Consider the following 26,227-nt stretch of genomic DNA (forward strand, 5'->3'; position numbering starts at 1 on the left):
CCTTTAAAAACATTGTTTTTATCTAATTTATGTTTTTTTATTATTGCGCGATTAAAAAAAAACATTCATTGTAAAATGTCAAAATCGTATGATTTTCTAATTTTGCGTTCGTTTTACCAGACTACAGCCTTAAGAAACGCCTGAAGCATTATTTATTATTATAATATATCCATAGAACAACGTTTTGAGTTTGTCCAAATTTTTGTAGGCATGGACTGCATTCAATCTCCTAGGGATCTGCTAATATCAACATATTACAACAGAGATGAAGAACATTTTAGAGAAAGTAATATAGAAGTCTTCAAACATAGGCAGAATGGCGAATATTACTAAATATGTAAAGTCGCCACTTAAACCAGTTAATGACAGGTAATAAGCCCTGTAGAGGCCTAAACTTCTATATTCCCTACTCTAAAATGTTCTTTATCTCTGTTGTAATATGTTAATATCCTTAGCACCCGAACTTTCTTTCATTTTTTATTATTTTTCTTTCCTGGATCCGCTCTCTGTCTCCTTTCCAACTCCCTACCCGATCCCATAACTCTATGCATTCCTTTCCTCGTGTAAAATAACATAGTATGTATGTAATAGGGTTCATAGTCTATAATCGATGACACACACGTGCTAAAACGCTTCACCGGAAATAGTGTGATGACCGAAGAAAACAGTGTCATAATTTTCTGTAGAATCCAATATCACATTTAATGCAACTCTATCAGTATTGGAAATGAAATCGGGATCATCGTTCTGCAGTACATTCACATCGTCCCTACCATGAAGAAATGAAATACAAAGGAACGTCGCCTATAAAGAGACCTCAGGGCGTGGCAACGCCAGTCAGTCAGCCCAACAAGTTCAGTTCACTTCAGTCCAGCTCGACGAAGTCACACAGTTCCAGCTTGTAGTTCAAGCGCAGTCTCTTCAACCCATCATCGACGTAACACTCGTCAGACATAATTCATTATTTGTTCGCCATGTAATAAATCAGCAATAAACAGCAACCTCCTGTTCTCTATGTCAATCTCTAACTGGGGTAGGAACTTCAACCCTCAACTACCATAATCCTACATGTGTAACAAACAGAACACAAAAATTAAATTGTGAGTTTTCTTAAGGCGCGTGTTCTGTGCTGTAATTTACCACTGTAATTGGGCCTCGAGGCCTTTTATGGTGCAAAAAAATATCCAAATAGTTTTTTTTTTAAATGACTAAAAACGTTATTTTCTTAATAAATTTATAAGTGCAAGCTCTATCTACCGACTAAAAAAAGATGTACGAGTAATTCGAAAAAACGTGGGTAAATTTATATTTCAAACAATTAAAAGTACAGCATTGGGCTAATTTTTTTCCAGCCTATTTTGGTTGGCTGGAATATGTTTTTAGCAATAAGTTCGCCCAAGTGCATTTATTTTTGTATTTAGTGATTATTAAAATAGTTAAAATACTGATTTTTATTGCAGCAGAGAGTGAAAACATTTTTTAAAAGGAAATATAGGAGTCTATTCATTTACAGGGTTTATGCTCTGCCAATGGCTAATTCAAATTTCACCTATCGTGTAAAAACTCACCATTCTGACTATGTTTGAACATCCATATTTCCTCAACTCTTCAGACGTGTAAGTGCCTAGACGTCTGTATTTCCTTCTCACCATATACAATGTCAATCTCGATAACTCCCTAGGGGGTAGAATCCATTCTTTTCCACAAACATTGGAATATACTTAAAACTTTACCGCATAAAAATGTTTTTATCGATGCACTAGGTACTGTGCATCGGTAAAAAAAAATTAAGTGGATGATTATTATTGTTTAATGTAATTTACTTATTAATCTGGATAATATATATTTTTTTAATATTTCAGTTAAAACTTCTTACTTTAAAAATATTACTTATTTTAAATGTTTTTTTTCTTACTTTTTCGAACTTTTAATCATGAGGTATAGTGGATATTTTTTTTTAAACCTTCGTTTCTCTGAAGTTTTTTGTTCAATTCTGGTATTTTTGATAAAATAGAAATGAACATTAACTGTCTTCAAAATAATGGATTCGGTTTGCCATTTTATTGCATATTTAATTCGATTTTTTTATTGGTTTAAGGCGTAAAGTAATCGATCCACTGTGACCCAGAAGTGGGCCACAGTAGATCAACCAGGTTACTGCGGATTAGACTTGAATACCCCGAATTATGCTATTAAAATTAAATACAGGGTGTTAATTTAAAAAATTAACACTCATTATACCTACTGCCGACTGCATCACGGTTCAAACTACTATTATAGTACCTTTATCAACACACATAGTTTGCCCCTCTTCTTCTTTTTAAAAAGGCTTTTTCATCTCCCTGCTGGGGTGAACCTAGTTTACCCTTAAGATGGCTCCTGCAATGGAAGCCGAAACGTTGAAAAGTGTCCTACCTACATGGGATAGCCAGAAAAAAGATTATGCAATTCTGCTAATATTATATTAGGTATAACCTACGCTTGTGTTAAGTACAGGTAAACGTCTTTTTACGCCGGAGTTCCGTTCCGAGAAATACCGGCGTAAAATAAATATAATGGAAGATTTTAGGTTAAGTTCCGTGTCAAAATTCTAAGAACAATCCAACGTGTTTATTTAATACATATCCTATATACATTCAAAATATATTACAAATGTATTTCATAAATACGGCTTAAATTCGTTTACAAAATAGATAATAATCTCTTGATATAAATAATGATTTTTAATAATAAATACTAACTCACCAGTTCCTCGGTACTAAATTAAATTTTATCATTTTTAAAAAAAAGCATCCAATTTCATTTGCTTTGATTGTTGCTTCCTTTCTTGCAGAACCATAGCATAAACTACAAATATTTAAATATTCGTTTAATTTTAATAATAATAATAAAATAAAAAATATAATCATACCTTTTTAATTTTCTTAAAAACAAAGCGAAAACTAACTCGGAAACAATTTCACACACATAATAGGCTGCTCGCGTACACGGTAATATAATAAAACAACGTGTAAAAGTGTGTCTGCTATAAGAATTGCGGCGCCTACTGTCGTGTAGTGTCGGCCGAACGAATCGTAATTGTAAATCGGCGTAAATCGAACCGGCGCAAAACGACGTTTACCTGTATTACTAATATCGTCATGATCGTAGAACAACGACAACGACTACGTGTTTTTCTTCAATTTTACATAAGAGAGCGGTTTAAATTGTTTTCTGACACTTTATGTCTCAGCTTTACAAGTCCAAATGTATATATTTTGATATTTGAGTTAGATAACCTGAAATATAAAGGTTTTATCGAACTTTTTCAAGATCAAATATAAATTGAAGTCAATGTCGCATTTTCGCACATCCGTTTTTCTTCTGCGATTATGACGGTATGTATCTATAACTACTGTATGAACATTTTGCATGAAAAACATGAACTTGGACAGACTCTGGGTAGGAATGTAGACATTTCGGTATTTGTAGTTAATGGTCTATTGTTCTCCAGCACTTGATACACTTTTGCTTTCTTGTAGGTCACTTGTGTGTTATGGCTCCCGGTAAGGCGATACTCATACCCACCATCTACCACTAAACCCTTGTCACCAAACCAACAACCAATTAACCAACACTATCACTGCCACTCAATATTAATCTCGAACCTTTATCACACGTCAGAAATATTATATAATACCTACTAATTTATTGTGTAATCTATGTACATATGTATGCTTTGTGAATAAACTAATACTTTGTGTTGTGGTGCTTTTTATTATTTCGGTGTGTTTACTATGGGTGCTTTTAATTTGAATACCTATATTTTCAAGCATCTAGTATAAGCTGGTCTAACTTCTGTTCGATCATTAGTAATAGTTAAAAAATAAAAGTAAAGAAACAATTTCACACACAAAAGGGCCGCGGCGCGGCTATGATCACACAATAAAATCAAAATTAATAATATTTATGTTTTTTTAGGTATTTCTTGATCTCCAGATCTAAGATTTTGATGAAAATATTCATAAAATTCCTTGGTTAAGTTTAATTTGCCCAACGTGCGCTTCGCTCAACTAGGCGTCTTTTTTTGCTATTTTTAATTTCGTCTTTTAACTATTAATAATGATCAAACAACTTACCCTAAGGGCCAAATTGTCGCAATTGATGGGCCGCGCAAACTTTAAAAAATTACATAAATGTATTATTATAATTTTGTAGTAATTTGACATTGTATTATTCAAATAAGCTTACCAAAGTGTCAATTTTTTAAAGCATAATAATATTGTTGAAAAAATCCCACTAATTTTCACTGAAAAGCAAATGTGAATAATATTACTTATTTATTTAATACACAATTGTATTATGGCACAATTATAAGTTTTTTATGTCCCGACTTTTTAGAAAATTCAGTGTTAAGTAAGACTCTTCCATACTAAAATGAATAATTTACAAATATTATATGTATAAATATTATATGACACATGAATATACAAAATACAGATAAGTTATTTAATAATACATAGTGTAGAGAAGTCAAGATCATGTTTCTAAAATGTCAATTTATTTAATAATTTTATAATTCAGTTCAGTAATTAAGTTTAATAGTAAAAATAAAAAGAATTAAATTCAATAAAACTTAGTAAGGTTCTGCGTTTATACGAAATGTTATGTTTGAAACAGCATTTTTTCGCACTTAATCCACTCATATTTTATAGAATATTGTATTTATTGTAGTATTATATTATTGTACGCGTAGTTGATCACTGAGGATTCTCCTTACAACCGGTCCTTAGTCCTTACACAATGCACTAAGACTTATACAATCTTAGATTTGGTAGGAGAATTCTGCTTAAGATGACATACTTGTTTTTTGAAAGGAGAAATATCGTATTTATGTTAATTATTTTCAAAAAAAAAATACAAAATGTGTGTTTTTGTGGTTTTATAAAAACATAATTATTTACAATTCAATTTCAATGAAATCAGGGTAATTATAGAAAAAACAAAACATATTAGATGTTCTTAAGATAACATACATTCGCCTAAGATGACATACTACTCTTCTTTGCATAATTTGCAGATAAATGCTTTCGTTTTAGATGGCATGTCAGCAAACAATGCGTGGCACTACCTTGCACATAATTAACAAAGAACTCGATGTTCTTCATTTGCTGTACAAATCAATGCATGGTAGATCGTCATCTTGGGTCATTTATATCTTTACTGGAAACATAAGCGAAATTAGAACTTATGGGATCTTCAAGTATGACTGTTTTGATGCTTTATTTTCGTGAACATTTGTTAATATTGTTTCTATTCACCTTAAATTCTGTTCGTATGTCATCTTAGATCGTTCCCTTCAAACAACGTTTAGGCAGAAACTTGACTTTTCTTGAGCGTTACAATGCTGAAGGTGGTGATTATTTAAGCCAAATTGTCCCAGGCGATGAAACATGGGTGGCCTTCGTTACACCAGCAACAAAATTGATCCATGGAATGGCGGCATTCAACATCGCCCAATTTCAGCCCGGAAGAACATGTGTACCGTGTTTTTGGACAAGAAGGGGGTGTTGTTTGTTGATTTTTTCCTCGTGGTGACACAATAAATTCCTAGACATCTTATGAGACCTTAAAAAAACTGCGTAAAATTCAAAACAAAAGGCGTGGCATGCTGAGTAAAGGGGTCGTTTTATCGCGTGACAACGCCCATCCACATGTGGGCAATCGACCTCTAGATCTCATCGCATAATTTGGCTGGAAACAATTTAATCATTCACCATACAGCCCAAATCTAGCGCTCAGTGACAACCGCGTGTTTTTACATCTGAAGAAGCATCTCGGAGGTCTACGCCACGATGATGACGATAGCCTGAAAACGGCCATGTTGCAGTGGCTGTCGAATCAGGCAGCAAACTTCTGTCACGACGGAATACAAAAACTTGTAGTTCAATGTGACAAGTGTCTAAATATTCGTGGTAGTTATGTGGAAAAGTAAATAAAACTGAGGTCTTTCACGTAAAAGTAAAATTGTTACGAAAAATTTGCTTGTTTTTTTATATTTTTTATATTAAAATAGTACTTACTTAAAAAACACGCCTCGGATATATTTTTAAAAAGTTTTAATAGATCATTAACTTTATTGGATTTAAATCTTGGAATGTAGTGAAAAAATGAGGATCGTGTCAAGATTTTTGGATAAACATAACATACATTTTGTTTCTATTCGTTTTTGGGTAAAACAATATAGGGTAATTTTTAAAAAATCGATAATTATTTTTTTTTTCAATATTTACTCATTTCAAATAAAAATTCCTTACACGAGAAAAGGAAAGCCAATGTTGTGTTGTCTTCTTAGAAAATGTCAGGACTGATCTTAACTTTATCTTTTTAAAAAAAACAACATTTAAATAAAATTTACACTTTGTGCAATTTCTGATCATCAAAATATTGGGTGATGCAATTTCTGTGACCGCTACTGAAGTTACATATACTATGTATAAATAACACTAACTTTTTAGTTCCTTATAATGATTGGTTAAGAAATGTAAATTAGCAAAACGATAAAATATGTATCTGTTTTCTGTAAAGTCCTGTTACAAGATCCACTTGGCAAGCAGCACGCACGCTCCGAGAGCAAGAATTAATTAAGTATTATGAGTTTCCTCAAACATTCTTCCCGCTAAATAAAATATTCAAATTCTGAATTTGAATTTGGTAACATTCATATGGAACATAGGATGATATTCCTATTCTTATTCTACCACCTATGCCTAGGCGTAATTTTATACCAGGCTTATAAGTAGGCCCTTAGATCTGTTCTGCTGTCCGTGATTTTTATCTCGAGTATATATCGAGTACTTTAGAAATATATTGAGTTCTGTGCATTTTTAGATTATTTAGGTTTAGAGTCAGCTACGAGTATTAGAGGGTTCTTAAAATTAAATATATAAGTACGTAAGTAGTAAGTACTTATGCATATCGTGAGCATACAAGGAAAACTGACTAAGTCACAATTTTTGTTGTTGGCAAATCAAGTTTGAAATTTTTACATAGTCACAAACGAATAGTTTTGCTATTTAGTACACTTTTGATTTTAAGTTTCTTTCGCTTTACATAGACAAAGCATTACATGTATTATGTTAGTATGGAAGTGTTTTGATTTTGTCAATATTTCATGTAGCAGATGTCCATAGACTAACTGGATTAATATAGAATTACAAATTTTGTAAAAAAAACTTTGGGATTTTAGTGGGCTTGGTTTTTTTTGGTAAAATATAACATCCAGCTCTCAAACTCGACTTGGACAGTTTTCCTATTGCTTAACAAACCGATTTACTATTTGTTAAAAAATATATTTAACTACACCCAAAATTCGAAGAAAGATTTTTATGTGCAATAGTTATTATTATTTTAGTATGTAGGTATTCTAAAAACTTCACAGTGTCTTTTTATATGGTTTTATTATTTTTGTATAGCATTGATAATAAACATGCATTTGGTGAATGGTAAAAAGCGGAATTATGATTACAAATTTAATTAGGTACCTAGTTCTAACAGACCGACAAACCGATAAAGAAAATAATAAAAAATGTCTACCTCCATTACCTATGTTTATTCTTAGAATCAATAATGGTTATGGATGATATTTTTTTATTTCTTGATTGATTTATTTGTTTTTATTTTATTTTACAATATGTAGAGTTTTTTCAACTATGTTTGTACTAGATAAACATATGCACCCGTATGTAATGCCATTTAAGGAGGCCTTGTTGTACACAATAAATGGTGACACGCATACAAAAGGCCCTCTTTTGTATGATTTTTCCAGTTAAAGCTTTCATTGGCTAATACTAGGGGCTTATTACTGACGCCGGCGCCGGTAAATCAGGGAAGGTCTTCTATTCAAATATGTTGACCTTTTTTACTTATTAATCATTTTACTATCTCGACAGACTTTTTCAGTATTGTAATCAAAACTTACTGGAATTAAATATTAGTAAATGTCATTCATTTTGTATTTCGCGCAAACAAACGATGATCAGCTTTCCTTACTCTTTCAATGATACCTCGATCTCTATAACACATAGTCAAATTCGTGACTTAGGTGTTATTGTTGATACGAAACTAATGTTTAATATTCATATTGAATCAGTCCTAAAAAAAACATATAAAATGGTCAGACTCATTATGCGAATATCGAAACCATTTAAACATGCAGAGACATATGAAAAACTTTACAAAACATTTGTTTTTCCCCAGCTAGAATTTTGTACTCCTATTTGGTCACCTTACTATAGTGTAAGTATTAATAGACTAGAAAGGGTCCAACAATTTTTTTAATGAGGTTGACTACCAGTTAAACATTAACTTCTCTAACCATGCTGAAAGTATGTATGCAGTACCATGGAATAAACTCTCTTAAAAATCGAAGAATAATGTTAGACCAGTACAGTTATTGTTATTCAAAGTAATAAATTATAAAATTGATTCTCCTAACCTACTTGAAAGATTTCCATTCCGTATGCCATTTAGACCGACAGGACAAAATCTTCTGTTTTACACAGAAAACGCGTCACCAAACTATTTTAAACAATCTACAATACGTAGAATATGCGACCAATATAACAATATATTTACCGAGGCTGATATTTTTTGTGACAATGTATGTAAATTAAGGTTAAAAATTATAGACATTTTGAAAGAAGCAGATGTTTAACTTTATTATTATATACGTATTTCTTCATTTCGTTTCTTTTACATTTATTATATTGAACATAATTTAAATTATTGTATTAAGTGTAAACAATTTTTTTGGTGTGTGCATAAGTTTCTTACACTAATATACAAAGAAATTGGCAATATTTGAGTACATACTGTTTGTTTACCTAGTAAAATATATAAACTAAACTAAACTAACCATCACGCCATTTCCCCAGAGGGGTAGGCAGAGAGGATAGAACGCCACACCACTCTGTCCTGGCACACTTCCTTTGCTTCCTTCACATTCATACATCTTCTCATGCACGCACGTCGATTATTCCGACTTTTCACATGACCACTTTCAAGAATTTGTTGTACTTGATCATGCCATGTCTTTCTCGGCCTTCCTCGACTTCTACAACCAGACACATTCGCATCATAAATCTTTTTAGCCGTTCTTTCATCATTCATTCGCTCCACATGACCGAACCATCGCAAAAGACCTTTCTTAATTTTGTCGATAATGCTTAACTCAGCCTTGCATTCTGCTCTAATTTCGACATTAGGGCACCTATCATACATTGTTTTTCCGCACATTCGCCTGAGGGATCGCATTTCAACAGCATTCAGTCTACTTTCGTCCCTTTTTTTCCAACTCCATGCTTCGCTTCCATACATTAGGGTTGGTACCAGAACTCCATTATGAACTGCTAATTTAGCCTCTTGCGATAGACACTTATTTGCTACGACAGACTTTAAGGCACCATTAACTCTGTTACATTTCTTTCAAAGACCATGACGTTCGACTTTTGCACATTCATTAGCAAATCACTCTCCTTGCACACTTCGTAAACCTTTGTAACCAAGGATTGCAGTTCCTCTTCGCTGTCAGCTAGGAGGACTGCGTCATCGGCGTACAGAAGGCAACTGACAGTAAGAATATATAAATAAATAAATAATTTTATTTACCCAATTTACGAGTTTCGGAGCGGCGCTTGTTCTATCACATTTAGGTAAAAGCTAAAGATTCGTTATTGTTAATAAAATAATTAAGCAGTTGTTTTATGTGGATAATAAATTTACTTTTCGTACATACGTTTTTTTGCAGTATGGAATAGTATATTTCAGTATAGAGTTCAGTATAGAACAGTTTCAGAATTACAAATATTACATTTCGATCGCTCGCAAACCTAACTTTTTTTGCTTATTTGAATATTTCGTACGGTGCATGTACTTTTCGTACAAACGTTTTTTTATGGTTAAATAACAATTTAATAAAAAAAAAATCGCAAATCCAATAAAAGCGTTTTTGACAAAAATAGCATATCGTTTTCCGGTCTATTTGTATTATTATAAATGAAGTGAAATAATGTGTTCAGTGCTAAAAAACAAACAATACATTGAGAGGCCCGGAGGACCGAATTTTTTAGCTTGTACTGTTACATCTGTAGTCTGTGACTGTTACCTGCGTGTGTCATAATAGAATATTACAATCCTCAATGTGTTTATATGACAATACGATATCATATTATAATTTATACTATTACAATAGGTGGTACCTACTCCCACACGAGATATAACGGTGCATATTTGACATAGAATTTCCTTTCAGTAAGATCCACTGTTTGGTTTTTCTGACCCTTTTATTACACCGTAAAACAGGCGTTATTAATTTTAAGGATTCGTTGAAAGTTATAGATACAAGTACATGCACGAGGGTTCCGGGTTCGATTCCCGGTGAAAATACAAGTGATTATTCTATGTTGTGACCTCTTAAGATATTGAGACGGAAAAGATCCATTACATGATTTTTTATCCACTTGACTAAATATAGACACAATAAAAAAAAACAACAATTTGGCCAATAATGTATTCTCCTTCATTATTTTACAACAAATTAGTCGATAATACGTGGTATCTTCTCCATAGCAGCTTAGTACCATGCAAGAGGACTCGGGTTCGATTCCCGACATGGTTGATATGAAATATATATTTAAAAAAGTGTTTTCACACCAGAATATTTCATAGTCCCTGGGCTGGTACCTGACGCGTAAGACTGAGCATCTTACCTTTATTTAACAAAAATGATCAAGATACGCTGCGATTGGTGTACCAATGCAGTATGCACCATTAGGTGCGGAAAAGGAATGATGGTGATGATGATGTTATTTCTACTATAGTATTATTATTAATATTTATTTATTAACCCATTGAGATTATCAGCAATATTTTGAGTTAGTATTTCCAAATGACAGGGCGCATTTCCTCCCTAGGGATTTGGATTTATTTAGATCTAAAATTATTATAACAGAGAGGAAAAACATTTTTGAGAAGGGAATATGGAAGTTTATGCATTTACAGGGCTTATGACTAGTCATTGGCTGGTTTAACTGGCCACTTTACTTGCTGTGTTACATTCACCGTTCTGCCTATGTTTAAACACCCACATTTCCACAATAAATTATATTGTTATTGTATTTGTTACAATTGATAAAGTGTTTCCGCAAACCAAGTTTTGTAAAATTTCCATTGAAAATAAACGTACAAATTGCATTTTTCAGTAAAAAATTATAAAAGCGCCATCTATAAATAATTAGTTTCATATTTTCGTTTAGAAAAATAAAACGTCACCTTATTAAGTTTTGTATACCATCATGCAGGAATGTTTTTGTGTTTTTTTTTAAATTTATATTTTTATTCATTCTATGCCGCACATTTTCGCTATGGACATATTTTCCTGTATCGAAGATCGAAGTCATTTTGGTCCCATCAGACTGTAGTGTATTTGCGAATACAATGTACACTTCCATCGTGCAGTGAATAGATACAAGTTTTGATGATTTCAATAACAGAGAATTGAGTTTTCTAAGCGTGGAGCCAAATCTGGCACGAACTTAAATTTTTATCATTTACATAATAATATAACTATATATTTTAAGCGTTGAGAAAATTTTACCTACAGTATACAATGTAACAATGATTTAAAATGAATACTACAAAATTATTTATTTATTTCAACACTTTACATACATATGCGTAAGTGCGGGCATATTTCCTTAAGGCAATTTATTCCTACCCACACAAACCGTTCAATTTGAGAAAATCAGTGGTATATTATAATATTTTCATATGAAAAAAACACTGATATACAGGGTTCATTAAACCTTGTCACATCCGAAACCACGATGATCAGTAAGAGCAAGAAGACATAATGGCACATCAAAATATTTTTTTAGAACGAATTAAATTTAAAAAAATTAAAAATCAAAAAAAGCAAATGGTTACTTACTTCTGCAGGGGAGAAACGAGGAGGGGGGAGTCTGCTGCGCCGCACTCCCCTCACTTCTCCCCTGCCGAAGTAAGCAACAATTTAAAAGAAAAATATTTGTTGTAAATATTTTTTTAAATATACTAATATGTCTTCTTGCCCATACTGATCATCGTGGTTTCGGATGTGACAGGGTTTAAAGAAACTATGTATATTTATATTTTAAAAAAAAATGAAAATTGACTAAATATCTACACTAAACTATGAAGAGAGGAGGGGTTAAAGAGGGAAGGAAAGGGGAGGAGAAAGGAAAAACCCAAATATTCAGGAAGTGAGATTTCATACGTGATTTGAATGTAAATAATGAAGGGGCGTCTCTGACATTGGTGGGTAGATTATTCCATAATCGAGCAGCTACTACTGTGAAAGAAGAGGCAAAAAATAAAGCGGTGAATGTGTATTGAAAGGGTTCTCTTGTTACTAGAACGAAGAGATAGCCCGTGCTGTGATCGAGGTTGGAAGAGCTCGCGCAAATAAACAGGCGACGTGGGATTATTTAAAATATTGTGCAGAAGTGATAGAATGTGAATGTTTCTTCTATGCCTGATACTGAGCCAGTGTAGTGTAGTATAATAATAACATGTCTTGCTGAAATACGATAGACATATTTAATAACCTTGCTTAAGTTTTTATATAAATCATTATAATTTACGTGATTACACAAGTAAAAGATGTTAACTTGGTTTACTAACAGGCACTTACACATTAACATAGACTTATTAAAAATTCGAACACACTGTGATAAAATATTACACTACTCTATACTCTGTAGATAAATAGAGTACCTACTAGAGATGAAACGGATATTAGGTAACTATCCGGTATCCAGTCTTTTTCTCTAAAGTGTATGAAAAAAATAATAAAAATGAACTACTTTAAATGCTGTCACAAGTTTTTCTAAATCAACCAATGATATAGTATTGTGATAGATTTCCGGTTTCCGAGAAGCCGACCCACCAATCAGGACAACTCACCGAAGAAAACTAGTGATGTCACGCGCGGATTAATAAAAATTTACAAAACTTTAAAAAATCGTAGCGATGATAATACGATAAATAAAAATTTGGCTTTGTTTGATAGTGTATTAACCTCAGAGTAATAATGCGCCGACATTAAAAATATATTTTAAAAATCTCTGAACTTCCTCATTAGTTTATGTCCATGCTAAATCTGCCGCAGCTGGATTGACTTGTACGAAAGTACAAAATCAATTTGAAAAGTGAAACAATATCAATTACTAGTGAGTCACAGATCCATGAGAAAAATAACGGTGACTATTCGGTGAATTATTGATCATACGAGATTGAATTTTGTTGTCCGAGTTACTAATTCAAATAAATCGAGAGCGAAACAGTTATTTAAACTTTGGAACCGCGCCGAACGCGGACGCTTTGTCTGCTCGAAACTAATATTTACTTTTTGAGAAGCTAATATAACGTGCACGGCATCAAAATCTCCGTAAAAATGTATGAAATTGTGTTACCTGAAAACAGGTTTTTTGTTTAGTGTTATAAATGCTTGGTGGTATAATATCATGTAAACATATTCACGCGCGCGGGAAACTCGTCATTCAATATGCGACAGCCAATAGGGATTTGTTATTCTATCGCGAAATCACTGTTCGATGATTGTGTGCTTTGTGATTGTGATGTTTTGATTTTTGATCTTTGCTTTGTGCTGTTCCTTGTTTCGTATTTTACTTGACCCGAGCGCTTAGCGAGACAGGCAAAAACTGGGCGATGAGTATCCAGCTTCGACGCCGGTTTTGATTTCTTTATTCGACTGTCACTCTCGGAGAGATTCGCATTTTGCGATGAAATGGCTATTTCTCAGCAATCTTTCGCTAGTGCTCTTGTAGTGTTTCTACATCTTTATATTTTGACGGCAAATTCCAGTCATGGATTCGTTCTACTTTCATCCGCAGCTTCCGGGGGTCAAGGTCATACTGGATTCAATTTGGGAAAGAAGGCTAAAGTGTACGCTCTGGAAAGTAAAGTTTTGCTGAACGATGTCAGCTCGTCGAATAAAACTGTGGGATATCTTGTGAGTGCTGATGTTCACGTAGGAGCTATCTGGGAAGACAAGAATGGGGAAAAACTACTCAAATTCAAGGTTAGTCGGTTTGTTTACCTTTCGTATCACCTGTTTGACCCACTATAATCAACTAGATTCTTGTTAGAATCGCGTTAGCTTACGAAAGTATTATTAATAACTTACCCCAAATCTCACATTCAGTATTCACATAGGAAACAATAGTATAAGTTGGTAATGAACGCTTTATATTCCAGCTTGATCTTCCGAAACTATACATAATGTCTAGGAAAGCTCCATCTCCAGAAGGATTCGTAGAGCATGCTTCAAATTTAAACACAATTGACAATACAGCTTTCTATGCCCTCTGGAAGCGAGGAGAAATCGACAAAGTTTACTTCAACCAGAAAGAATCTCCGAGCTTAGTAAATTTTAAAAAAGGACTAATTAGCTTATTCCAGGTAGGTTCTGCATTTCTCAAACCATTCATTTTTTTTATTTTGAAACATTGCAATTTCTTTTGTTTTCACAAAAAAAAACAATTTTGTGGTTCATTTTGTCAAATTTGATTTTATAGTTTCAGGTTTTGGATTTAGAAAAAAATGAAACTGATGTTTCCGGCTATTGTAATGTTCAATACACTTCTACTTCTCCTACAACGTTCACCAAATCAAAAGTAAGTCATACTTATAATAATTTCTCTAACAAGCTATGTCTTTTGAGAATACGTTTGCTTCATTATTTTCTAATTTCCTGTCTTAAATTAGTAACGAGTACTTTTTTTCTTCCAGAGTAAATGTGTTATTCCTTCAAGCCCTCGAAACAACCATCCGGAAAGAATCTTATCTGTTTCAACCCAAAGTTCCCGAGTTACAAAATACTCGATGAATGAGGACAATACGGTTTTAGAAACCATTTTGTCCACCGAGGTTCACACCATGAAACTAGTCGCCAAACAGGAAGCCGGAAATATGGCTCATGTTGTACAAAAACTTGTATTATACGATGGTAAGGAGGGAGACGCGTTGACTTTGAAAGGAGAAACTGTGAAAACTGTAATAGCGGAATTGGTAGAAAATGGAGAAAATTTGAAAGAACAAGGACTGCAGACTGTTAGAGAAGCTTCACAGTGCCTAGACGACTGTCCTACGGTAATTATATTTGTTACACTCACTTTCATAAAAAATATGCCTCATGTGTTGAGATTGAGAACAATGACAGTAAAAATCTATGCACCTAATTACTTTTATTTTGTCTATGGTTTTTTTTAATGGTTTTGAAAATTTTCTAAAATGTTCCATAAACCATTTGGTACTTATAAAATAATTCAATATGTAATATTGTTAATATTTCAGCTAAGTAAATTAATAAAGGATAATCGAGATCTTCTGAAGTCTCAGAGTCTAGGAACAATAAAGTCGGCTTCTGTTTTCATAAAAATGCTGAATGTGGCTCGTCAGGCAAAGGCGGATGAGATCTACAGTACTTTGAAGGGTATAAAAAATAAGGAAATATTGTAAGTATCATTTTGTAAAGTCTATTCTACTTATTTATGTTTGTAAATCTACTGAATCATAAAGACATCGGGTCTTTCACTTCAAAAGTCAACATATAGAAGAGTTGAAGAAATGTGTATGTGGGGATTGGTTAACATAAAACCATATTTAGAACCAGAACCGCTATAGTTGGCACAAAAAACCAGACGCTTGCTTATTAGGAAAGGAAGAATAATATGCGTATATTAATTTACAAATGGGTATATTCCCACAGTAAATGAAAGGGTTTTAGCGCCCCTTAGATCTGGCGATGACTATGTTTGAAGCGAATATCCAGCCAATTTGTGGTCATAAGCCCCAAAAGTATTTAATTATTTTTACTACCTTCTCAAAAAGGTTCTACATCTTGGTTAAAATATTTGTCAATTTATATCATCTTTTTTATCTTTAATGCTCAACTCGACTGTTTATAAAGTAGTTTATCAAAATAAAAGCCGAAGTATTTTATATTTTTGTTAAATGTCATAATTCCACGTTCACTCCCTAGTTGAAGCATACGGTGTCCACATACAGCCACTAGGCTTCTGTGGGCTGCCAACTCCTATAAATTCTCCCAAGTCAGATTCATGTTCTATAGTTCTGAAATAAACTGTCAATGAACAGCCAGCAGTGTACGTCTAGAACATAATGCCTTGTGACAAGTAGTAATGTTGCAGACTCCGAATCAGAAGGTTGCTCGCTTGATGACAGCTGCCACCAAAAGATTCTTGTCTGATGACAGTTGTCACCAAAAGTTTCTTGCATAATGACAGTTGTCACCAAAAGTTTCTTGCATAATGACAGTTGTCACCAAAAGTTTCTTGCATGATGACAGTTGTCACTGAAAGTGCTGCGTTAACTATCTTATTTCTTCGTTCCTTACAAAGTTAAACCACCACACACTTAAAGGTGTTTTGTGACGCCTATTTAAAAGTCAATATTTTTCTGTTGGAGGTTTGGTGAGTCGCTAGGATTCGCATCCTACGAGAAAAATAGGTGTGTGTAAAATATGATGTCTGTGTATATTTTTTTCTTCCAAATCAACTTTCATATAAATATATCATCATTCATTTTCTGCACCTGATGGTACACAGGGCGCTGCATTTGTACACCGACCTTTGGGCATCTTGATTATTTTTGTTACATGACCAGTCTTACTCTTCAGGTTCCAGTTCAGGGACTATAAAATATTCTAGCGTAAAAACAAAACATCTGTATTTAAATGTTCCAGGCAGCCACTTTGTGATCTGATTGGCTTCACGCAAACCGTAGCTGCACATCAAGCAGCCAAGAAGTTCTTCCACTTCGACAGTGAATATGACGTGGACAATACAGAGCGTTACCTCTGGGCCTTATCTATAGGGACAAATCCACAGGTTAACATACATTGTTTTTTGTTATACTAATTAAATAATTGCATTCAAAATAATTTAAGAGTCCTCAGTAGGATAACCCTTTCTAAGGAGGATTGTACAGGGTGGAAATTTTAATTTACCTTGTTCACATGTCGTTTGGTACAAATTTGCTTCTGCCAGATTTCAATTTCTTTTTGGAAATTAATTTTATAGGGAAGCATATTGAACAATTTGGGAGAGAAGTAATCCTCGCACCTTTGACCAAAAATTTATTCTGCCTTTCAACCATTTAAATATGGCCATTTAACTTTCAACTATGGCTCGCATGCACCAATGTCCCGATTGTGTCGTATTGTAAACTCGAGACAAGATCTGGACTTTTTTGGTGTGAGTCTTTATATATTTAAAAATTCACTAAGATCGACCGGATCTTGTCTTGAGGTAGTAATTTTTATTTTTTTTTGTTCTAGATTTAATTTAATTTAATTGTATTTTATTTTATTAGTGCCTGTATTTTTATAAGAAATTGTATTTACCATTCTTAGAATGGACTGCATTAGTCCGTCAAATAAATAAATATTTTTTTTTTTAAATGTAAAATACGTTTCCCTTATCTAAAACTTGATTGTGCCAAACTTATAATAAATAAAAGCTTGTCGGTGTATTTCAAATACAGCAAACTATAATTTTTTAAATATCAAACTATGCTACAAATTACAAAAAAGAAGATATAGAAATTGAACGCTAAGGTTTTAAACAAGTCTTGATTTTCGATGAAGAAGTCCTTTGACCCTCTGCTTCTTCGCTCCAGGCTGGTGGATCCCTTCACACCGGTGGGAAGTTTGTTAAACAGCCTAGTTTCAAGAAATTCTGCTGTTCAGCTTCCAATGAAGTTCTATGCTCTGGACTCTACCAGTTTCATCGCTGAAATTGATCTTGTTGCATGTTTATGATTTGAAATGTTTTTCCCCATCAAAGTTCTTCATTTTCAACTTAATATGGCACAGTTGCCTTGACTGGAAGTACCCCATTATGCTTAAACAATTGGATTGTCATATTTTTGCTACTTTTCTCCATACTCTTATTTGTGATAATTATCTTTTAGCTTGGTTATGGTTGAACGTTATATAGAATGGGAATTTACATTTTAGGAAGAAGTAATCTACGACATATTAAAGCTCTCTGAGAACACAAATCTTCCAGCCAAACTGACTGAGACTCTGGTTCTTACCGTTAGCGCAATGGCCCACAAATTCTCACAGCAATCTGAATACGGTTTCAGGAACAAGGTAATTTTATTTTATATTATTTATTACAATTCTTGATTGAATTTCATTGTAACTAGGCAATAACTTATATTTTCATATAAGTCATAAATTAAAATACTTGGTACACTTGCACTTATTTATTTGCCCAATTAGCGCTTTCACTCTCTAATGGGCAATCTTAAGACTATTATTTTGTTTATTTTTAATTGATTATAATGGCCGGGAAATCTAGAAAAGATAGATGTTAGATATTGTGTATATGACTGATAGTTTATTGTAAGACTTTACATAAAAAAAAAATAGCTAAAGCAATTAATTTGTCAAAATTTGTCATTTTGAAAATTTCTTCAAATTAACGATTTATATAAAATCTCTGTGATTTTGCTCGTACCTATATTTACTAACCTTAGATTATGTAGATACTTAAGTATTATGTGAATTTAAAGCATCTTATTACACAAAAAATTATACATTTGGCTATTTAAGTATACGCAGATTCAACACAAAAAATTTACTGTTGATTATGGCTGTGGGGAAGATGATTGGTCTGTTGAATAGCCTACTAAGAGAGGTGGATCTTTTCCATGCTGGGATTACCAGTTTTAAACTCTTCCTCTCTAACTATGTATTAATGTATGTATGTATGTATTAATATGTATTAGTGACTTATTCATCTTTGTTTCCTGTTGTTTTTATGGAATATCTTAATAATTTATTTTGCACTTTTTTAAACATGTTTTTGTAAATACTTAGTCATATAATATGTACAATGTAATTTGCAGTTGTGCTGTAATAAAGTAAATAAATTAAAAACACAAGTGCTGCACTAATTATGTTTTTGGTGTTGATTTAAAATTTAACTACAAACCAAAAGGATAATGTTTCAATTTCTTTATATTTCATTTTGGTGACAAAAAATTAATTTAAAAAAAAATCTAACTTCTATGTTGTGCGAACTCCCAAAAAAGAGTGCATGCTGGATTAGAAATGAATTATATTACAAAAATATAAATCCAATGCATAAAACGACATTCATTTCCAGGTAGTAGAAAAGGTCATGAACTCGATAACTTATTATTTAAAATCATGTACTGACAATGACTGCCGCGTCAAATATATAAGAGCTCTCAAAAACTTGCAACACCCGGACTCCGTGAAACTGTTACTGAAAGAAGTGCAAACTGGCCCGAGGGCGGTGGCAGTCACAGCCATGAAAGCGTTACGGGCCATGCCAAAAGCTTATTGGAGTGATGAAGTGTTAAAAACGTGCAGTAAAATATTTTATCAGCTACAAAAGAGGTTTGACTCGAGCTGCCGAGCACTTGCGGTTGACATTATCCTTGAATCCCGACCCTCTGGAGATGTCTTAAAAGAGTTATTACATTTTCTTACCAAGAATGAAAAAGAATACGAAGTGAAACAGTTTTTACTACAGAGAATAATGATGATAGCCGATAATTGCCCAAAATTCAATTCAATGGTGACTGGAATTATAAAAGGCGATACAAAACTGAACAATTGGCATGTTTTGGGACAAAGAGGTAAGTTTTTTTATATACATTATTTTTAATTGTGGAGATAATTTTGCGTATTAAGAGTAATATATAAAAAAAACATAAATTATATCAACTTTATCACACTTCTTACTCAGAATTTATGCATTTATAATCAATTTGCTGTCTTCTTAGTACATAAATAATGCAATAGTGCGTTCATAAAAAACATAATTATAAAAGTATCTACATGAATCTTTTTATTTTATTTTTATATTTATAGCACTATATTTGTGGTTCAAAATAAAATAACTTTGTTTTATGAACCACTTGCCCTCTTCGGGGTTATTTAATAACTAAACATATATAATATATTAAAGAAACAGTGAACAGATTAGTAGGTGTCAATGAGGATAGGGGAGGGGGTAATTGTCTTTATGGAGGGGTAATTGTGTTTAAGGTAAAGTTAGACTTTATAGGGAAAATATTAAACACGGGACTTTGACTTAAGTTTACTTCTTTGTTTCTAGAATTTCTAAATTATTTAGTTTATTAGTTTTATTATTTAAATGCAATATTTCGATTCCGCCTTCAAAATTTTAAATTGCTCATTTATTTATGGACAAAATATTTCGAGAAAGATGGGGAACATGTTAGAGCAGGAAATATGAAAGTCAGGATATGTCAGAAAAGAAGCTCGTTATAAAAGGGAATAAATGTATGGAGAAAACCAAAAACTAAAATGTCAACTCGAAAATTTCCATGATCGTTAAAACCATAGTGGGATTTCTCTTAGGAAGGCAAAATTGTAATAAGTATGTTAATTTCACATGAATTTTTTTTTCTATTTAATCAATCTATTATGTATATTTTGCAATGTATTGCAAATGAAATGTATACTCTGTAATGTTCTCAATGTTAATAAAAATAAATAAATTAAATGAAAATAAATAAATAAAATTAAATGAAAATAAATAAGTGTTTATTTGATTAATTCTTCCACCTGTTTTAGGACTGACTACAGCTTTCTCTCGCTCCTTCATGAGGAACCAGTGGGCCAATGGCTCGTTGGTGACCATTCAAGAGATTTCGGGAGGTCTGCTGAAGAGAGGACATGTCGATGTGGTTTTGGATTCTGAAGGAGAGAGGAAAGAACTGTTTAGCGTAAGTTTTTACAGTCACATTTTGATGGTCTCAGTAGAAATACAAATATAGACATAATAAGGAATTTCACTAAAATATAAAAAGTTTATTAAGGGGATCTTTTTTTTAAATTACCGACAAATTAAAATTATCTAAGCTTTATCTAAAACCTAAAATAAAGAAATCAATTAGTATTCAAGGTTGCTACGCTTATTTTTCTTATTTATTCATCATCACCCTAATCCGCATTTGATGGTGAATAGTACTGCATTAGCCAAGTACGTGCATTGTATCTCGATCGTGTGCCAGTCCAAGAATAGTGAAATGTTGCAGGCAGTGTTTCACGTTGACCCTAGTAGGATATGAAACTAGGACCTCAAGCATGATCGGCAAATGCGCCAGCCATTACACCACGAGGCGAACTTGTCTCCACTTGAGTTTTTACCGGAGTAGCTATCGAGTTGAAAATGCTCATCCAAGGTTCTGGTTCTATTTCACTCACAGAACTGCATTCTTCATCCGCCTGAACATTCTATAAATAACAAGCGTATGACGATAATTTCAGCTGGGACTATTCGCCGGGGGCATGTCGACGTTCATGAGCGGCGGTAGCGAGGATTCCCCCACAGAAGAGGAGGCGGCTACTGCAGGGATGGAGCTCACGGTGCTGGGGGTCCAGATCAGGCCCTTCGCCTTCTTCTCCGGCCAGGGGGAGCTCATGGGCCATCTCTGGGCTGGGACGGCCAGTGATCGCACTACTGCCTTCCAGGTACCCAAACTAAAAATGAGAAAAATCATTACTCCCATCCTGCGAATCTCCTCATCATAAAGCTACAAGTTACGTTACATATATTATTTTATTTGATTACAAGCCTTCAAAATGGAATGTCAAGGAGATGAAAGTGTGCATTTTCCACAGACAGAAACCTAAATTCAGTTTCAGCTAAAAATATTGTTTTTATGGCTCACTATTGTTCAATACATACCTACTCTTAACTCTAAGTATATGATCAACTTTAAAAGGTTTTTTCAGTGTAGCGAGAAATTAGGTTATATTGCTTCTTTTATTGTTTTTTATTATTTATTTTCTGTATTAATATTTACTTTCTCATGATTTACTCAATAATTAAAAATTTTTGGCCATTTTCTTTTAGATTTAAATAACAGTATTAGAAAATAGGAAACACGTTGTAGTAGAGTAGGGATTTAAAGCTCGGACCTCCTGATTCATCCTTGACACTACAACCCCTCAATATAATAAAACTAAATTTTAGCATTTATTAAAGAAAATCTTGTACAATTCTGTTAATCAAAGTGTTGTCAATCGGAAATTTCAACATTTCCCCATCTTTCTGGCAATTTGTGGATGCCATCCCAAAAAAACCAGTCATCTTTTGAATCAAACAACGAATCGATCCCATTTTTTATGCCTCGGACTGAAGGGACGCGCATTCTGCATCGACCGAAACAAATAAAAGTCTGGACTATAAGGCGGGTGGGGCAGAACTTCCCATCCGCTATTTTCCAAATAGATTTGAACAGGTTGAGCGACATGTGGCCGAGCATTGTCATGTTGGAAAATCAATGTCTCGTGTCTGGTTTCCCATTCTGGCCGTTTTTCCTTCAATGCTCTCTTTAATTGAACGAATCCGCTGTTGTCGGTACAGCTCTCCAGTAATGGTTTCACTCGGTTTTAGAAGCTCATAATACACAACTCTCTTGTGGTCTTCATCTTCAAATTTTTTCGGCTGTCCAGGCGGCTCTTTGTCATTGATATCAAAATTGCAAAATTTATATCAATTTAAAGCGTTGAAACCACTGGAAACACTGTGATTTCGTGAGTACATGAGCATGTTCGCCATACAACTCACGAGCAAACAATGACTTTCAGCCGCAGTTTTCTTTGCAAAAAGTGACTCAGCAAAACTTCCCGCAAATGCTGTTTTTTTCGCAAATTTTTTAATTTTCCATTATTAAAAAAAATATGATAAGCAAATCAAACACTGTTGACTGATTTTGACAGCTTATGAATAGAGCTTCAAAATGACATGTATGTCGATGATTTGCTACACGATTTGCTGCGCATACACAAGTGTTGACATCTAGTGTCAAATTCCAGTTTTTAAGTTATAGACCTAATATGTTCATGTTTAAGTATCAAAAGATTACTTTTACTGACTTTTTTTTATTAATATAGTGTTTCTTCCTCCAAATACTGTAGAAGTACCTAACAGTAGCTAACCTGCTAAGCCTATATTTTAGATGCTTGTCAGCAGGTGGAAAGAGAGGATATAGAAAGAAGTTATGAAAAATACACCACAACACCCAGAGAAAGAAACACCAGTTTTACAGTTGGCCATCTAGCTAACTGCGCCACAGTACATGTCAAACTGGCTTCTGGGATGTAAGATTGATCGTCTTGCCTTTAAATAACAAAAAAAATGCTGCAATTCATAGTGTGCCTATTTAATTCCTATTCATCAAGAGAGAGATGTTGATGATGCTGTTTTCAATTACTACGGTTTCCTCAACTTATGTGAATAAGAAAGTTCAGTGCAATGGGAAATTGGATATACAAAATGTTTTTCTCACTCGCGATAAAAATTGGAGCATTGACGGTTTGACTGTTAACATGTTTTTATAATTTCCAGACTATCTCGCTACTTAATGACTATTCAGAATGGATTACTCTAGGGAACGGAGTAACGGCAGAGCTCAGTTTACTGGGAGCTGTTTCCTTCGACCTGGCAGCTCAGATTCAACTCTCTATGTGGAGTAGGGTGGCTCATTCTCTCGTCGAAAAACAGTAAGTGGAATGAGTTTTTATCTCAGAGTAATAATTCGCTAGAGAAGCCCTTCAGCTCTATTGCAGTGGTGTCCAACCGGTAGTTTGCGGGCGCCCGGTAGCTCGGGACCTATATTTTAAGCGCCGCAAACAAAAAGATGGACAGAAGAATACTTAATATCGAATTGCAAAGTTAATTAATTACTCTCCGTAGTGATATTGCACTAAAAATACTGTTGACGAAAACATTTTTTTTTTTTCTTAGTATGTTTTCTGTATATAAAATGAATGTGCTTAATTATGAAGTTTCTTTTATTTTACGTAACTGTATAAATTTATTTTATTCATAATATTAAGTATATTCATAAATATCAGTTAGTAGAATACATAATGTAGGAAGAGTAAAACGAACCTTGAGCAATTAAGATTCAAGTCAAACTAGGCGGTGCCCGCGAAGATGGCAATGGTTTCAAAGTGCAAATTCGGTTGGACACCACCGCTCTATTGCATAGAACAAAAGCGAGCTCATTTTACTGAATCAAGAAGTAAAAAAATTTTAGTTTGCACTCACATTTAAAAAAATTAAAATGTAATTTTATAAAATTTAAAATTATTAAATTAAATTCTTACTCATTTATACTGTAGTGAACTGTTTAGGTGTATAGAAGATTATATTGAATTGGACATATCAGAAGTTTTGTTACATAGGTGGCGTGGCGTGTACTAAAATAAAATATAAACTTACATTTTATGTGGAGTTTTTTATTAATCTTGCTTAATTAGTAAAATTCACTAAATAAAACATAGGTAATATATTTTTAAATTCAATAATTAAAATGTACTATGTATGTATATGATTTTTGACAAATAATATTTTTTTTATAAATAAAAATACTTTGTTTTTTAAACTTATTTATACCATCAATATTATTGAAGAAATAAATGTGGGTATATGGAATGGTTCTACCCGAGAGATTATTACAACATCATCTATTAATGCATTTAAAAATAAATGGAACCTTAATAAGCGCACACACCAGATACATAAGATAGGCAGACGGCAGCTCATGCACTTCTAATCATAATAATAATAAATGTTTTTGATTACAGTGCAGGAATCGCAGTGCAGGGCTTGCTTCGCGCAGACTCCTCATTCGTTCGGTCCCAGGTGGAGTTTATGCTGGCTGCTGAACCCAAGCTAGACCTGGTATCCGATCTGGACTTCTACAACACCAACTCTCTCTGTATGCAGCTCCAGCAACCCGATACTACCTTCAAGTAAGATATAATTGTACATGCATTATTGATGGCTATTAGTTTTAGTACAAAGAAACCTTCTTTTACAAGAAGCCTTATGCTAACTTGTAACATTTTCAATCATAATTAATTCTTTAATCCTGTCTTATTTACCCTGTTTTGTTTTTTTTAAATAATTGTTCTCAACATCTAAATTTGTTGTAACAGGAAGGAAAAACATTTATGAAAAGGGAGTAAGGAAGTCTAAGCATCAACAAGCCTTATGACCTGTCATTGACTGGTTTAAGTGGCCACTTTAAACCCTTCATAACATTCACCATTCCGCATTTCCCCAACTCTACCATCTGTTGACTTTTGTGATGTAAAAAAGCTGAAACCTTCATTGATGTGGGTGGGAATCATCTGGCTGAATCATTCCACCTTCTAGGCGACGCTTAAAAACACTTCAATTTTTATACTTCTTACTATAGTTGTTAGTTTTATCAACAATGTTTGAGTATATCCAATTGTTCTCAAACTAATTTGTGTTATAAATACTTGGTTTTGATATTTTGAATAATTCATCATCATTCTCCCATCCGCACCCGATGATGTATACGATACTAGATTGGAACACCAAATTATGCGGCATATCTTGATCATCTATTTTACGAAGGTATGGTGATCTTGTAACTGGTGTTTTAATCTGCATAAACGTTGCTAACGAATCTCCCATTTGATTCCAGGCACAATATATACAAAGTGGAGAGAATCCCGGGAAGTAAACACAAGCTGAGGAAATCCCAGTACAAGTCTGTTCATCTTCCGGGAAAAACCTACGCCCTTAACCAGAAAAACAATGAAATGTGTAATCTCATCCATAACAAGTAATCGTTATCTTCTCATATTATTATATAACAAATATCTACCATGATTTTCCTTGTATTTATCTTTTTAAAGATGCCATTCTTATTGTTATTCATAAGAGGAGTTTTAAAAATTTATTCTTAATATTTTTTTGTAACTTATGTATATTATAAGTATTTTGTATATGTATGTACAAATTTTGACTGCATAAAATTTACGTGGAAGCATGATTATGTCACAAAAATGAAAATATCATTTATCTAGTCCATTAATTTTCGATCATCATTTAAGAAGTTTTTATCATAAACAAATAAATTCCCAAATTAGATTTGTGTCATTTGTAGCAAAATAATATTGAATTAGTACCTCTAGATTTAACGTATTCGTAAACATTAACAAACTCAATCGCAATCCAAAGGCAACTAATTTATTTGAAAATGTTTGAAATAAATGCTCATTTTGAATAATCTGGAATGTATGTATGTATATTAATTGAAGACTAAGGAA

General features: G+C 33.2%; 1 protein-coding gene across 1 annotated transcript in view; it reads left to right on the top strand.

The window, feature by feature from the left end:
- Positions 1 to 25,964, top strand: part of Mtp (microsomal triacylglycerol transfer protein) — a 29,865-nt gene extending 3,901 nt beyond the window's left edge. The window contains exons 2-14 of the mRNA XM_088240770.1: positions 13,932 to 14,119; positions 14,296 to 14,499; positions 14,616 to 14,714; positions 14,830 to 15,189; positions 15,394 to 15,554; positions 16,805 to 16,949; positions 18,080 to 18,217; positions 19,239 to 19,737; positions 20,702 to 20,853; positions 21,398 to 21,601; positions 23,484 to 23,638; positions 24,728 to 24,895; positions 25,600 to 25,964. Coding sequence (XP_088096896.1) covers positions 13,932 to 14,119; positions 14,296 to 14,499; positions 14,616 to 14,714; positions 14,830 to 15,189; positions 15,394 to 15,554; positions 16,805 to 16,949; positions 18,080 to 18,217; positions 19,239 to 19,737; positions 20,702 to 20,853; positions 21,398 to 21,601; positions 23,484 to 23,638; positions 24,728 to 24,895; positions 25,600 to 25,744 — 2,618 coding nt within the window. The 3' untranslated portion in view covers positions 25,745 to 25,964. The remainder of the gene's footprint in view (positions 1 to 13,931; positions 14,120 to 14,295; positions 14,500 to 14,615; positions 14,715 to 14,829; positions 15,190 to 15,393; positions 15,555 to 16,804; positions 16,950 to 18,079; positions 18,218 to 19,238; positions 19,738 to 20,701; positions 20,854 to 21,397; positions 21,602 to 23,483; positions 23,639 to 24,727; positions 24,896 to 25,599) is intronic.
- The last annotated feature ends 263 nt before the right edge of the window (positions 25,965 to 26,227 follow it).

This window comes from Micrasema longulum, unplaced genomic scaffold (assembly GCF_059751315.1).
Source record: "Micrasema longulum isolate JH-2025_06_02 unplaced genomic scaffold, ASM5975131v1 h1tg002589l, whole genome shotgun sequence".
In the NCBI taxonomy this organism is placed as follows: Eukaryota; Metazoa; Arthropoda; class Insecta; order Trichoptera; family Brachycentridae; genus Micrasema; species Micrasema longulum.